Genomic DNA, 15,916 nt, shown 5'->3' with positions numbered 1-15,916 from the left:
TGATTGCAGATTTCACTGGCTATGATGATAACTGTGGCCAGTATATTTACTCAGCTGTAGTAAATTAGCGTTCATTCTGTTTGTTGAAAAAAGAAATCTTGGCTGGGGCCACTATGATGATGTCACATGTACACCCTCTACAGCCAATAGAGAATTATAAATCCGTTATTCACATTCAGAGCGACAATATAGGAGATTCTCAGGGGAGAAGTTGGGATAAGATTTGAGCTCAGGTCAGCAGGGCTCCATCTGCTACAGGAGAAGTGTGTTTAATGAGTCCTCTGTAGTCTCCAGGTTCCTTAAGCCTTTTGGAGCCTTTAGACAGCACCAATAATTAAACAACACTATAAAGCACAAAACAATTCCCACTGGCTTTTCTGTTACTTATTTATCATCTTCATCTGGGAATGGTTCGCAGAGAGTATGGCCTTTTCCAGGCATTTATTTCATAACTGTACAGACACATTATGGAGAAACTCAGTCCAGTATTCTCCCTCAGCAGCAGTTAACAGGTTTGTTCAAGGCTGGCTGTTTTAGTCAAAGTGTGAGTGTTCAGTGTTACTCATTCAGTTCCCTGCCTTTCATGTCACCCTCAGATCAGAAGAAATCAATGAGTTAGGTAGGTAAAGTGTTTGGACAGACATTAGTTATCCAACCAAACTGTAACATTATAGTTTTATCATATTTGTCTAACAAGATATAGTTCAATGTCGAGAAATGTTTTTAAATGGCTTTGGAAAAATGTTTGGTTTGTATCTTTAATGTGGAATTCGCTGCTTTTGATTTTACATGCCTTCTAAGGAAAAGTGGACATGTTGGTGCATGTATTGATTTTAATGAACTGTGAATATCAGTTCACTTGAAGCCCTAGATTGATGGCTCTAGTTTGTTCTTGTTTTTTGTAACCTTTTTTTCATTTTGGCGTTTGGTTTGGGGTAAATATTTAATTTCTTTCTTAATTCTTTCCTTCTTAAAAAATGTCTTTCTCCTTGCTACCGTCATCTCATCCAGATTTAGCCAATATTTTCTAGCGTCTTTTATTTAAAAAAAATGCAGTATAAATGAAGGAGGCAAATTGTTTTTTTGTTTTACAGATGTCTGTTTCTACTTCAGTGCCGTCAAACAGGACTTGGAATTTTGGGGGGCGTTGCCTGGAGCCAAAACTCTAAGTGTGTTTGTGTCCACTGTTCATTTTTAGCCAGTGTTAGTAATGTTTTCATGATTACCTGTGATTGCACATTGTATTACACCTGTTGACATGTGTCCTGAACAGCTGCACCTGCAGGACGTTAACACTCATTAGACAGAGCAATTGTTTGAATGGCAGAGTCCAGGCAGTTTGCCATTGAGACATTGGTAAAAAAAAAAAAAAAAACTGCAAAGCTACAACAAGTGTGTGATTTTGAATTTTAGGCCTTTTCAACCTCTTCTTCTCCACCATAATGGGAAAAGTGGGTTTGATAAAAATTGCTTTTATTGCACTCTAAATACCCTGGATGATCATTTTCATGCTTTCACTTCGCATTTGTATCATAATATTTATGATCTATTAGTATATCAATAAGTTCAACATCACAACAATGCCTCAGCCATTGTCCATGGTATACTTCTAAAAACTATTTTAAAAATGACTCAATGGATTAGTCTTCAACATACTTGGAGTAGAACAAAACATCCTTCACACTTCTTGTTTAGCCCATTGTCACTTCAGACTAAGACACTCCTTCTCAAGCGGTCTCTGTCTAGTTGTTAAAGGAACATACCAGTAGTTTTGCACAATCAGCCCAGTAAATTCTATGTGGTTACAACTTAAATCACTGACAACCATTTCCCAATTCATGCAAGCGGTGTGTGTTTTTCCTGCCTTCCAGGGATTCCACTGGTTCAGTTAATATTAGAACCTTATCAACTCAGAGATTTGAAACTTGCTCAACATAGCCAGTGCATCATCATAAAACACACATCCTCGCTGGTTTTTGTTAGAGTGGCCTGCAAATCCTTCCTTCATGCACTGAAGCGATGGTCTGATGCAAAACTTTGCCATTCAGCAAACATGAAGGTTGTAAATAATTCAATCTGACAGTTAGTTGTACTGAATGGTCTACGACAATTACTTGGCTGACCTCCGAGTGGAAGACAGTTTAGCTACATGACAGCACATAAATGCAACATTCCTGTATGTGGAATTTACATGTGTGCTATCTTATTGGATGTACAAGTTAGTAAACAGAAAGTAGTTGGTAGTAAAGAAAGTAATATCTTGATGAGTAATGACGATTACACTTTCTACAAAATGATACTGTACTGTACATTATCAGAGTGCATGAAGCATTAAGGTGAGCGTATCATCTGAGCATTTCATTACAACAGCTAAAATATGACTGCATGCTTTGGGAAATGACAGGCACTAATGGAAGGTGTAAGCTGACAGTAGTAATTTGGCTTAAACATGCAAAACAACTGATATGGTCCTTTTTAAGGCCACATTTGAGTTCAATCAGCAGCTTTTTCACCAGCCTACATGAACTGAATCAAACAATCCAGGGTTGGTGAACCATACCAAACAGGTTAGGTTTGGTTAGCCTTGAAATGTTCTCCAATAAACATGATCATCATCTACAGCCAAAGTTTATTACTTTAAGTACAGGTACCTCTACTTTAATATCAAAACCAAACATTTTTCCAGCATTTCTGGGGAATCCCCTTGGATTCAAAAAAAAAAACCGTTGGGGACGGTATGTTTGATAACTGTTGTTGTGTTGCATGCATTTTGTCTCAGCCATAACTTAGTTGGTTTTGTGAGCTGAAGGACTCAAATGAATTCATCTGAGGCCAGAAAGTGATCCCAGCACAGGAAACTGAGGAGTCCTGAGATCACTGCTAGACCAGGCATCAAACTGACACAGTTACAGACAGAAAATCACTCATTTTAGATTTAAAGCACAAACACACACACACACACAGACACACATCCTTGTACTTCTATCCTTGTGAGGACCATTATTGACATAATGCATTCCTTAGCCCCTTACCCCAACCTTAACCTAATTCTAGCCTAACCCTTAAAAATCAAGTCTTAACCTTCAAACAGCCCTTTGAAGTTGTGAGGACCGGCCAAAATGTCCTCACTCTGTAGGTAAAAAATGTGTTCACTATGTAGCAAGTACAAGTACACAGACACAGTAGTTCATTACCAGCATTTTGGCTGATTGGATCAGCTCAGGTCACAAAAACAACATATGACTTACCAAAGGAGAAGTCCGCTTTAAATCACTGTGACAGTGTTTAAAACACTGCTGACCTCATCCTGGGTTCATTTTCTTGTTTGTTTCTCTTCCTGTGAATAAGTGGTGATTCATAAAAGACAATGTAATGTGATGCTAACGTATTTTTAGCACCTGCGGTGGAGTTTTATAGAGAAATGTTTCAGTGATTTGGTTGTATTAATATTCCTTTGGTACAATAAATGACAACTTTGTGTGCGTGTGTGTGTGGCTGCATATCAATCGAAATGTCCTTCTGGGATAAAAAGAAGATTCCATCTTTTGGTGTCAGGTCGTTTTGCAGGTAGCAATTTAGCAGCAATATTTAATGACCCAACATTTCCTCACAAACCTTAACTCCAGTTTGTAACTAACCTATGAAAACTATTAATATGGCCATCATAACTACTGGATGCAGTGCGACAGCCCTATTCTCTAAAATAGTAAAGAATTGTTATTTTATTTCTTAATTGGTTCTGCACCTATTTGGTCAAATTGTGGTTCAGTTTTTTTGGGGGTTAAATGTGTTATATCAGGATATTCAAGGGGTACAAGAAAAAGAAAATAGACCAGAATACAATGCAGCAAAACGACTTTCTGTGTTTGAAGTGAGAAGAGATGCTATTTTTTAAGACAAATTGTCTTGCTCTTGCTATCACCATCGTGTCAAACAGCTGCATGCAACATGTCAAAGCACATTCTCTGCTGTTGGCATTATGGGAAATGTAGGACATAACTAACTGGAATATATAGAAGTGCAGTTTGAGGGTACATCTGAGGATTATTCATGCTCATAACTGAAGAGTTTGGTTTATAGATGGAAAATCAAAGTTTAAAGAGCATCAGAAAACATGAACGAGTTTAGGTGTTAGATGTATCTGACCCTATTAAAAGACCTGTCAATCAGTTTGGGAGTGACAGCAGGTTTCAATCCTGTGATCTGAGTTTTGATGGTGGGTGGCACATTCTTTGGTTCACAGATTGTGTCTTTATTCCTGCTGCCTTAATATTGTATGTCAGTGTTGGGGAGAGGTAGAAAATGTTATCTACTTGTTGCAATGAGACTAACTTCTTCAGATTTTGGCAAAAAAAAAAGATTGTATTGTGAACATTACTAGCTAGCATACTATTGTATTGTGAACTACATTATGAGCCTGAAACAGTCCCTGCTTTTTCTCTCTGTTACTGCGGCACAGCTTCTACAAAACCTGTCTGCTTCTGTTTATCAAGAGTTTAGTAATGTTTCTCACCAGGATCTGTAACAGCTTGAGGACGTGCTTGATTTGCTTTTTGATCCAGTGCTTCAACAGTTTCCTTGTGGAATTTGCTGTCATGGACAGGTAGTTCTGAAGCTAGGGCCCATTTCACTAAAGTGATTTGCGAGCATTGCTTACACGGAGATCTCAAATGGTGCCATCCTCATGTTCCACAAATGACTGTCACTCACTTTTTGTAGGTATGTTTGCAAGTCTTACAGAGCTCCCGCATGCTAATCCAAGTACTGCATGACGTTTGGGTTGCAAGTATGACTTATCACAGCATGCATGCTGCCTCATCTGACAAATAGCACTTTATTTATGGGCCAAATGAGACAAGGTAAAGTAATATTGAGCGATAGATATCAAAACAGATTTGTATTCAAAACACTGTACAGTATGGTGCAAAATGTTTCCCTCTTTTCAAGACAAGAAAAAAATCTGCCAGGCAGTGACAATGTTTGACCATGTTTCCAGTCATTCGAGAAAAGTGATCTTTGCACACTTGCATACAGACGCTTGTGATTATTGATGAGTCTAAGCAAGCTTAGCTCCTGCAAAGCTTAGCTCCAGTGACCTTCACAGAGGCTTGACAAAGAGCTGATTTCTTCTACTTTAACTTGTTTCCAAAAAAAAAAAAAAAAACGAAATGTGTAGCAAGTACCATAACTTTAGTGCATTAAGGTACAGTCAGATTACACTTGTGTTATGCTGATATTCATTCTGTCTGACAAATTCAAGCATGTGTGTCCTGTTTGTGTGCGAACTCCTGGCTGTCTCCAGCTGATTTACAAGTCAGAGTAATAATAAGTAACAAAGAAGTTATTATTTTAGCGATACAATGTCACATGACCAGCCTACAAACTGCATCACTCTCACACACATGGAACCATGACATCACCTTTCTTGGCCTAAGTGTTTCGTTAGACAGAAAGCTAATGTGACCACACCTTGTGAGTGAGAAAGTGTAACATGAGTACAGTAACAGGTTGTACTCCAGTCCTGTGTTCATGTGTTCCTCTTTAGATGACAGATGACAGGTTCAGTATATCATCACACGGATCATATACAAAACATATATGACACACGTGCTATAGGCACATATATATATACAAACATCTATCTATATATATATATATATATATATATATATATACATATATATATATATATATATATAGATATATACATATATAGATATAAATATATAGATTGTGGATTGTGGGGATGCACACACACACAGAGCAGGTCGCCTTCCCGATCCAAATGCGCATACAAGATGGGTTACTAGCGCGGAGATGGAAAAGGGGGGGGTGTTGAGCAAGCCCTCATCGATCTGTCCGAGAGAGAGAGAGAGAGAGAGAGAGAGAGAGAGAGAGAGAGAGAGGCAGTGCTGGGCTGCATCTTTATCCCAGCAGACCCCCCTTCTGTCTGTCTGTCTGTCTGTCTGTCTGCCTGCCTGCCTGCCAGCTGATTGGACTGGAGGTGAAGCGTTTTTTCTCTCCCCTCGTCATCCCGGGAAACCTGGACGGACGAACGGACTAACGGAGGTTTTTGGATTTTGACACCGGCTACTACTTGGTGATGACAGCGGGTGGAAACTGCGAATTTAAAGAAACCAAACCAAAACCGAGTGAGAAAGCGGACAGAAGCCAAGACAGTGCACAGTAACGCAGGCGGAAACACAACAACTTCCAGCGGTAGTCCTCGGTGCGGTCTGCGGGGAGCTCTGGAGCTGTTGCCATCGTGAAGGTAGGCTATTGCACAGCCTGCTGCAACAATGCAAACACATTTACACCATGTGTGCAGATATATGCATCTGTGTCCCGGACCACCACAGTGCGCAGTGCGTGTGAAAACGCGCCTCTGTCCATCTGCATTCTGTCACTGTGTTTATGTTGAGCTGCTTCCGCTGAAAGGTTGCCATAACACACTGTATGGATACTGATGTCTCGTGGCCCCGCGCGTGCGTGACGTACTTGTATTTTAAAGTCCTGTATCTGCGCATTTGTGGTGCATCTATGTGCGTTTGCAGTGCGCGTGGTGCGTTTCTGTGTGTGTAACACTTGCTTCATCTTGTGGTGCGTTTAAGTGACTGGTTGCATGGCAAAGAAATGTGGAAGTTTGGTGGATTAAAGTTTGTTTACACCAAACAGCTGCTCTGATGTGGTTCTGTGGTTCAACAGTGACTTGTCAGATTGTGTGTGTGTGTGTGTGTGTGTGTGTGTGTGTCAGCCGGTGGCTTTGTTTATTTTACTTTCTTGCAACACTTTCCCATGGTGTCTTTACTATAAGAGTGTGTGTGTGTGTGTGTGTTTGTGTGAGTGAGAGACTCTATAAAACATATGATAAAACAAATTCAAGCCCAGATTTGGAAGCATTCACACAGATCAGTAAAGTCTGACAGATTTGGAGAACTTGAGTACATTAGTTGGTGCTTGGTCACATTTTTTTGGTTCACAGGTTTCAAACAGGACGTGCCCATATCTAATCAGTCTTTAATTCACAGTTAACATATACTTTTCTAAACAAATGACCTGGCGTGACGTAGAAGGTGGAGTCTAACAGAATGACGTTTCACGTCCAGGTCAAACCCAGTGCAGTTTTGCTGCCAGGTGAACTTTGCATGTGAGGGATATACATGAAGAGCGAGCAGCTTTGAAAGTAGTGAGGAAGAAGCTACTATACTCATGATTCTGTCCTCATTTCTCCAAATTATGGATGTGTCCCTGAATTAGCTCTTAAATTAAGTTTTTGAGCTTTTTCCACAGTTTTATCATCAAGAGACTTCCATAGATCTACAGTATGTTTGCAGGTATTCAACTCAAAATCCACTTACTTGCTTGTCCTGAAGCTTTTGACTGCACCACACTGTCTTCATCAGCAGATGAACTTTGCTCAGTTGTCGTGGACCTGTAAATATTCACTTTTCCATTATTCTGAGCACCTCTAAGACTTATTGTTCATGTCGGCTTAAAAGTTGAGCTTTTGGCGAAGAATAGATGTTGATCAATCCAGTATTGTTGTCGCTCTGCAGAAGAATGAAGTCATGCAGAATAATCTCTTAGTGCTTATTAAAGATGAAAGCATATTTGTGAGTAGTACTGTGATGCCAGAAATGTGACATTTTCCAGTAATGACTAATGATTTGAAACTAATCCCACATAAAAAGCCCACAAACCCCAAAAGGTATTTGTTCACAAAGATCCTAACAACAGTGCAGTCAACTGATTAGCCAAGAGAGCAGCAACAATAGAAGTTATATATAGTATGTGGTCATACTTAATAAACTGTTTTGCATCAAGGCTCATGATTAAAAACAATAAACATACAGCCCCCAGTTACCTCATTATCCTCATTGAACTGTACTTGAACAAAACTACTGTATAGCTATCTCCTAGGTGTATGTATGTATTCTCTCTCTCTCTCTGTGCATGTGGGGGGACGTTTTCTGTGTATTTTACTTGCATGGGAAACAGAAGTGTCCGCCAAAACAGAGTTGTCTTGAGTCCTTTTTCTAAACTTAACGCAGTGGTGGAAGAAGTGTTCAGATCCTTTACTTAAGTAAAAGTGCTAATACCACACTGTGGAAATACTGAGATTGTACAGATTGTAAATATGTAAGTGCAAGTAAGTTCTGCATTCAAAACCTTACTTAAGTAAAAGTATGTAAGTATTATTGGCTAAATTTACTTAAAGTATCAAAAAAAGTACTCATTCTGCAGAAAATGGTCCATGTTAGTGTTTTACTATTATATATGATGCTTTTGGATTTATATTACTGCTGCATTAATGTGTATGTTGCATGTTACTGCTGTAGATGTTTACGGTTGAGCTAATTTTAAGTACTTTATATGTTGTTGAGTAGTTTAATCTAGAGCAATACATTACATGTTTGTAGCGCCACTGTCCTGTGAGAACCACGTACAACATGCAGTATTAGCATTAGTGCAGAACAAGCTGCTTTTTGCCACAATGGAAACAGAAGCAGCATAGGACATTTGTTATCAGTGACGTACAACAAGTTCTACGTTGTGCTTTATTTGCTGCAACAGACACAAAACAGAGACCAGGATTGTGTCTTAAATGTAACTGTGACCATTCGGACAACCGTGAACAAGCTGAGGGGTTGAAACAGTTTACCTGAACCTGAACTGTGGAAACTATTCCTCATTGAGTCTCATTGAGGGTCTATGTTTTTGACACTTTTGCCGGACCACAATGTGATGTGTGGTGGCCATCAAATACGTGCAATAGGGCTGTCGCTTTTTATTCAAATTTTTGTTTGAACGTGCAGAAAAATAAAATATTTTAACTGTAATGACCTGTTCGAATTCCAAATTTACAGTTTATATGCGCAACAAACTTTTTAAAGTAGTTTGCCATGTGATCCAGCGGAGGCCGCAGTAAAAATGCATCAGCTTGACCTATTGCATGCCCTACTGACTTATCAGTAAACTAAGCTAATAAGGACACTAGCAAGCAAAGCCATGCTGATCAGATAATCATGAAACTGAAGCATCTGAAAAGCAGTATTTTGGGTTCTACACTGTAGATTGCAAAATTACCAGAAAAGATAAAGCCGTTTGCGACAACAAATCTGAGGACTCACCTGCTAGCTTGCCACCATGCGAGGCAGCGGCGGCACCGGAAACGAGTGGAGCAACGTCAACTGTACAACCTCATCTGACCTACTTTTCATCCTCTCAGCAGCCAGTCAAAAGGCCATCACCGACAAGATAGCAAGATTTATATGCAAGAATATTTTTTTCTGAAGTTTTTCAGAATAATGACCAAACGTATTAGTCTTTATTAAACAAGAACCAAGCACAAAACACATGATTTAAACCACATTTAGCTATTAGCTAATTTCCATCTGCATACAGGGGCGCATTACACTATATGGGTTGTGTTCGAATTAATTCAAACTAATTACGTGTTAGTACGAATTTGTTCAAACTTCAGTCAAAAGTGACGGCCCTAACATGCAAGCGCACATTCCCAGTAGACTACTTTGTAACATGAACGTGTATTCCTACCGTTTACCTCTCGGTCGTCATGATGAAAGATAAAATTGCCGCCATGATTATTTTCCAGGGTTGTAAATCCTGTCTCGTAATATTTTAAACCTCTGTGCATTGTTTTGGCGTCTAATAAACCTTCAAAATCATGGATCAGTTACTCAAACTGTATTTCCTGGATCGTATTTCATAGACGTCTCGGTTACATATAAGATTTGTGTAAGCAGCATTTAAATAGCTACATTTCAGTGTAAAACAGTTCCTAACACAATACTGAAATGAAGTCATTGAAATCCTGTTGAAACTGTAGGTATAACCTGTCTGAATAGCTTTCACTTATCACTTACATATCGCTTCTTCTACTGTGGACAAAGCTGTCTTGCTGTGTGACATGACTCAGCAGAAAGACCCCAAACTGACAGAATAAAAAGAGCAGGTATGGCTGACCTGGTCGTCCCCAGTTTAAGTCAAGCCGATCACACTTGTTGCAAGTCACCTTCACTCTCTATCTCCATAGCAAGTGATAGAAACACCACACGACATCAAAGAAGACAAATTCATTCATTAAAAAAACAAAAATCCTATCTGAGGTTGGAAACAGTAAGGGAATGCCACCTAGAATCAGACTGTTGCTCGATTATTTATGTCGTCTTGTTGGAGTCCTCTTGCATGTATTCACATTACTGTACTGGTCCACATTTTATTTTGCAGACTTTTCTGGAAATTTGCTTAAAACTTGACAACATTTGGGTGGACACATAATTACTGAAATTACTTTAGGGATCATAACATCATAACCTAGATGCACTCTGTAAACACAGCATTTGAAGTGTAAAAACCAGTTGCTGTAGCTTTACTTTCCTGCATGCACCTTGTACTGTTGTATGCAGTAACAGTAATAAAACATCAGTCTCATTAGTGCTTCCTTGTCCTCTCACACATAGTAGAAGTGGTACAGTGGCCCACCCAGAGTGGCACTGCATCCTTACATGGACACACACTTCAGGCTCTAAGTTTAACTGCTTATTCATCAAAGCATAGGCAGCCAAAACGCACACAGCAACACACACACACACACACACACACACACACACACACGCGCGCAAACACACACACACTGCTGGTGCAGCAGAGATCAAACCTGGAAATCAAAACACACTGTGTCTAAATGAGGAAGGTGGATGTGAGGAGGGAAGGAGGAAAGGAAAAAGAGATGTTAACAGAGGGAGGAAGAGATGAAGAAGGAATGGAGGAAGAGAAATTAGAGCATATATAGCCCATGTGTATTGAGCCTGGCAGCAACCCCGGGGAAATTCAACAGCACAGCAGAGTTACTTTGCTGTTTTGATGTGATGAATATTCATGATCAGGCAGACAGAGGGAGGGAGTCTGTTTCATGGCAGCATTTTGACGTGTTGCTGCTGCAGCTCACATGAAGGGGTGTTGCAGAGAAAGAGAGTATTGGCTGTTTAGCCGAAGCCTGATATGGCTTATGTCTATAGCAGTGTCATGGACCTTCACTGTTGTCCAGAAACTATTAAAAACACATTAAAAGGCATGTTCCTTATGAACATGGGCACTGAGTCAGCCTCACATACACCAACCTCCCATCCATTTCCTGACGCGTATCAAGGTCTGGGTCCCAGTGGAAGCAGGCTAAGCAAGGTAGCTCAGGAGTTCTTCCACGTCCTCTAGCTCTCCCTGGGGGGCCTCGAAGTATACCTAGACCAAATGGGATACAACCCCTCCAGCCTGTTCCCAGTGTGCCCAGGGGCACGGCAGAAAGAACCACATCATCTACAAAAAGATGAGACACACTTAACCAGCTTGGTGCAGTGAATACTGACTAGCGCACCAAAATGTGTTAGCCTGGTTCCAGACCTCTGAATCGCCAACCGCATCTTAGATTTGTTCAGCAAATGTTTCCCCAGTCAGAGAAACAGTCGACCAATCAGAGCTTAGTTGGTGGGAAGCTTGGGGCTGAGGGCCAAGCACAGAGGTCAGAAGTCAGAAAATATTGAGAGTCTAGTGTAGGTGCTGTTGGTTTTGGTCGTGAACAATAAGAAAAATATAGAATAGCTTTATCCTTTAAATGCATAAACAGTTTATTGTTGGTGGTTGAAAATGCTCATTTTGTGTTCTGCTTTAGAATTGTTACTGATTAGAATATGATCACTGTTTTTCTCTCTCTTTTCACTGCATTAACTTCCATAAATATTCATAAAATAGCCCCCCCCATCCCTTAGTCTATCTCTCACACACATCTTGGCGTTAATATATTCCTCACATGTCAGTGCATTAATAGTAAATTTGATGCTGTCAGTTCCTCTCCCTAATTTTTTTTACAGTCCTCTTCCTTTCATTTTCCTCCATCCCTCGACTTCTTTCTTCCCTGCCTCCCGGCCTCCCCATCTACTCAACTTTCTTACCTTTCTGTCCTATTTCCTTGCTCCTCAAACTTCTTCTTTCCTTCCTCACTCTCTTTCTGGCTTTTCTTCATCATCCATTTCTTCCCTCCCTCCCCCTTCCCTGTTATTTCCCCCGTATAAAAACAAGATTTTCAGGTGGTGTAAATGTACTCTTAAATTTGTTCAAACATTCAAATTTACAAGAAAACATGACAGCCATAGTCAGTTTGGGCTCATTGTTTACAGTAGCTTAATCATCAAATTGCATGTGACAATGTTGCAAATTATGACGCTTTGACTATCTGACACACTTCTTCCTTCTTTCAGGTGGGTGTAAAACTCCCTCCCCTCTCTCTCAGTCAGAGATGGAGTTCCCAGATGACTTCCTGCTGGCTGAGCTGGGTCACCTGCAGCTCTACAACAACTCGTTTTTCCACAACAACTTCAGTGGTTCTTACAACGAGACCGACACCTTACTGCCAACGGGGGTGAAGGTCACCATCGTGGTCGTCTACATGATCGTCTGTGTCATCGGCCTGGTGGGAAACTTTCTGGTCATGTATGTCATCATAAGGTAAGAGGAACATGAGTTTCTGCAGGTACATAGTACACAGAATAAATCAACATGTTTCAAGAATTTTCTAGGACCAAGACCAAGGCAGACTGCCACACTAGAATCAAGAAAACAAACAGCTTCTAGAAAATTCTTGAAACAAGCTGATTTGCATCGGAAACAGGTTAAAATGACCTCACTATGCTGGCATATATTTTCACTTAGTATAAGTCTTTTAGGACCCTTAACTTACACAGAGGACAGAGTAAGCCTCAATTTCACTTTTAGCCCACTCTTGTTGAAAAGGATTTACGTGAGGTTTTATGGTCTCAGCACATAAATAGTTGAGAAACCTCAACAGCCCAGTCTTCCAGTTTAGTGACAGCACATTTTCAGCCGTTCCTCTAAATCAAAGGCTTTGTAGTCGGGAATGATGATATGACCACTGCTGCTGTAACAATCCACACAGAAAGGATGAAATACTTTAAATAATACATCTATAAATAATCCAGTGTAAACATATTTCAGCTGTTTTAGATTTTGTGAGGATTTAGTTTTATTCAAGTCACAGCTCAGTGTCACAACACCTGCTCTGTCTCACTCAGTCTGTCAGATGTTCAGTCACCACAGCCTGTTGATACTGGTGCTGAGTTATTAGTCCATAAATCAATATATTTATTGAAATGCAGTGTCAATCTTGATAGTAATTTAAGTCAATTATCAAGTCAAATTACCAAGATTTTTCTATGCACCTTTTCACTGTATATATATATATATATATGTACTGATCTTTCAAAGCACACAAGCCACCCTCAGCATGTGTCTACATCTGTCTATGTGTGTGTGTATACACATGCCCGATTGTGTAGATATTTTTGTGGAAAGCCTGGCAGGCAACTGCACAGGTCATGTGTGCCTGTCTTTTCTGTGTGTGTGTGTGTGTGTGTGTGTGTGTGTTTGCATGTGCACACACGGTATTCCCCCCATGGATTTGATTGTAGGTGAACACATGGGCGTTATGTGAGTTAGTGTATGTGTGCAGTCATGGTTGGCCCGGTGGGCAGCTGCTGTCTGTTCTTGTATATCATGTTAAACCAGGACACTGTGTGTGGGTGGGTATTATTAATGTTGTGGGGACTTAAATCTGTTTACACAGTCACATTGTGGGGACTCGCCTTCCTAATGGGGACAAAATGCAAGTCTCCTTAATGTAAAACATTACATTTTAGGGTGGTTTAAGGTTAGGTTTAGGGTAATGATTAGGTTTAGGTAAGAAGTGGTTATGGTTAGGGTTAGGGTAAGTCTCCAGGAAATTAATGTAAGTCCCCAAAGTGATGGAAACACGACTGTGTGTGTGTGTGTTTGTGTGTGACTTTGTTGCTGTTGGAATACTGTGCTGTACTTTTGCTCTGTATTAAAGCTTGATATTTGCTTTCTCAAGACAGACGTCATATCAAGTAGGCCGTGTAATGCATCATTGACAGCTCTGTCCCTGCTTCTGATTTTCAAACAGGAAGAACATGGTATGTGTTATGGAAGTGTTGTCAAATTTCTCCCTAAACTGTTCATCAGTTTCTGAATAAATCTGAGTAAAAGATAAAGGCAGTGCAGTTACAGAATTATGCATCGTTATATACAGATGACATCATAGACATATAATCTCTATGGCACTCTAATAGAGGGGTGTAACACCATATTCCCTCGTTTGGTGTTTTGATGATGGTGGTGGAGAGTGCTGTTGCTCCAAAAAATCCCATTGGTGTTAAATTGGGTTGAGATCTGGTGTCTGTGAAGGCATTTTCAAACCATTCAGTGACCCCACATGCTATCTGTGGAAGCATCCGCATTTGTTAAGTTACTCCACCCATTTATTCAGGTCTTTCTTTTAATTTCTCTATGATGCCTGGTTTAAAAAGTTGATCAGAAGCTTTTGGAGTCTTAAAAGGTGGCAGGTGACTCCTTTTTCTTAGACGTATCATTGGATTTTAATTTGACCCACTGTGGATTCAACCCAAGCTGCACATTTTCTTTTAAATGACTTCTGAGATCAAATACTTTATAAATATCTCCCAGATTCCCATATGGTACAACAGATTGAACAGACAACAAGTAGCAGTGAGATATTAATCCTGTTCTTCGGCTAATTCCTGCATGATGTGAAACTTGGCATAAACCTTCATGAAGCACTGTACTGGTGATTTGAATCAGATGTCTCCACAAAAATAAAATGAGCGGACATTCACAATGATGATTTCACTCAAGACATGCGTTATCTTAACAATTATCTGTAGTCCTGTGAACGAATCCTGTTCCACAGAACTAAGAATACTGCAATGTAATGTATGAAACTTTCAGTGAAGCGATGTGCAGTAGAGATGACTAAAGCTTTTGGAGTTGATAACATGGTTAAGAACTTTGAAACGGTCTCTCTGTCCCATCGCACAGTGACATGAAGAATTTTTGACATTCAAAATCATGTCTAAAACAAGTCATGTCATGCAAGTACTTCCCTTTAGCATTGGATGAGAGTACAGATGTGATGGATGTTAGCCAGCTTCTGAGCCATTGACAGTTCATTTGAAGTGCACGAGGAGTTATTGAAATTGATGTCTTTGCATGACACTACAAAGGGGAAGGATGTTTTGAACACCATTAAAAGCGTTGTAAGTGAGCATGGGGGCTTTGACAAGCTTTCAGCTGTTGTTACCAATGGCACGCCATCAGTGCAAGGAAGACACACACTGGATTTGCCGGGGTCCTCTAACAGAGCGGCACTAACTGTCCAGTACTGCACTGCATCATACATCAGGTGGGTAACGTTACGGTATCGCTAGCTAATTATTAATATATCAGAAAAACATTATTGATAGGGAAATTGGGATACATTTTTTCTCTGCAACATGGCCTTCCTTGCAGATATTACCTCACATCTTAATCACCTGAATATGCATTTGCAGGGAAGAGGCCAAACTGTGTCGGATCTCTATGATCATTTCAGTGTAAACTGCATGTTCAAGGAAGGCTTTTCATGACCATCCAAATTTGGTACATTTCAGTGTGAAAAGATGCATGCAGAAAACATTTAGTACACGGAGGACTGAAAAACTTTACAAGGACAGCTTTCAACATTTCTACGCCATGCAGCCATGCATTGTGTTTTTCACTGACCCCATGTCTGCTGTTGTCAGTGAGCAACCCCCAGAGTTGCAGCTTGAACTGTGCAAACTACTTTCAAGCAAAGCCCAATGAGAGGGAAATTTCAATTTGGAGATTAATACCTGAGTCCCGCTTTCCACTCTTCAGGGATTTTGCACTCTCAATGGCCAGCATGTTTGGGAGCATGTCTGCGAGAGCAGCTTCTCAACAATGAAGCACATCAATGAAGCCCATCAAGTCAAGTAGGAGAGGCCACAAG

At 40.2% G+C, this 15,916-nt stretch overlaps 1 protein-coding gene across 2 annotated transcripts in view; it reads left to right on the top strand.

Moving 5' to 3' along the window:
- Window positions 1-5,739: 5,739 nt before the first annotated feature.
- The window catches only part of oprl1 (opiate receptor-like 1), a 101,472-nt gene continuing 91,295 nt past the window's right edge, over window positions 5,740-15,916 (top strand). The window contains exons 1-2 of one of the 2 annotated variants that reach the window (XM_044210132.1): window positions 5,740-6,271; window positions 12,276-12,522. In XM_044210132.1, coding sequence (XP_044066067.1) covers window positions 12,314-12,522 — 209 coding nt within the window. In that variant the 5' untranslated portion in view covers window positions 5,740-6,271; window positions 12,276-12,313. Of the gene's footprint in view, window positions 6,272-12,275; window positions 12,523-13,942; window positions 14,025-15,916 lie in introns of those variants that run through there. The other variant, XM_044210133.1, reaches the window with a different exon arrangement.

This window comes from Siniperca chuatsi, linkage group LG10 (assembly GCF_020085105.1).
Source record: "Siniperca chuatsi isolate FFG_IHB_CAS linkage group LG10, ASM2008510v1, whole genome shotgun sequence".
In the NCBI taxonomy this organism is placed as follows: domain Eukaryota; kingdom Metazoa; phylum Chordata; class Actinopteri; order Centrarchiformes; family Sinipercidae; genus Siniperca; species Siniperca chuatsi.
The sequence above is the reverse complement of the archived record's forward strand: the minus strand, read 5'-3'. Positions and strand labels throughout refer to the sequence as shown.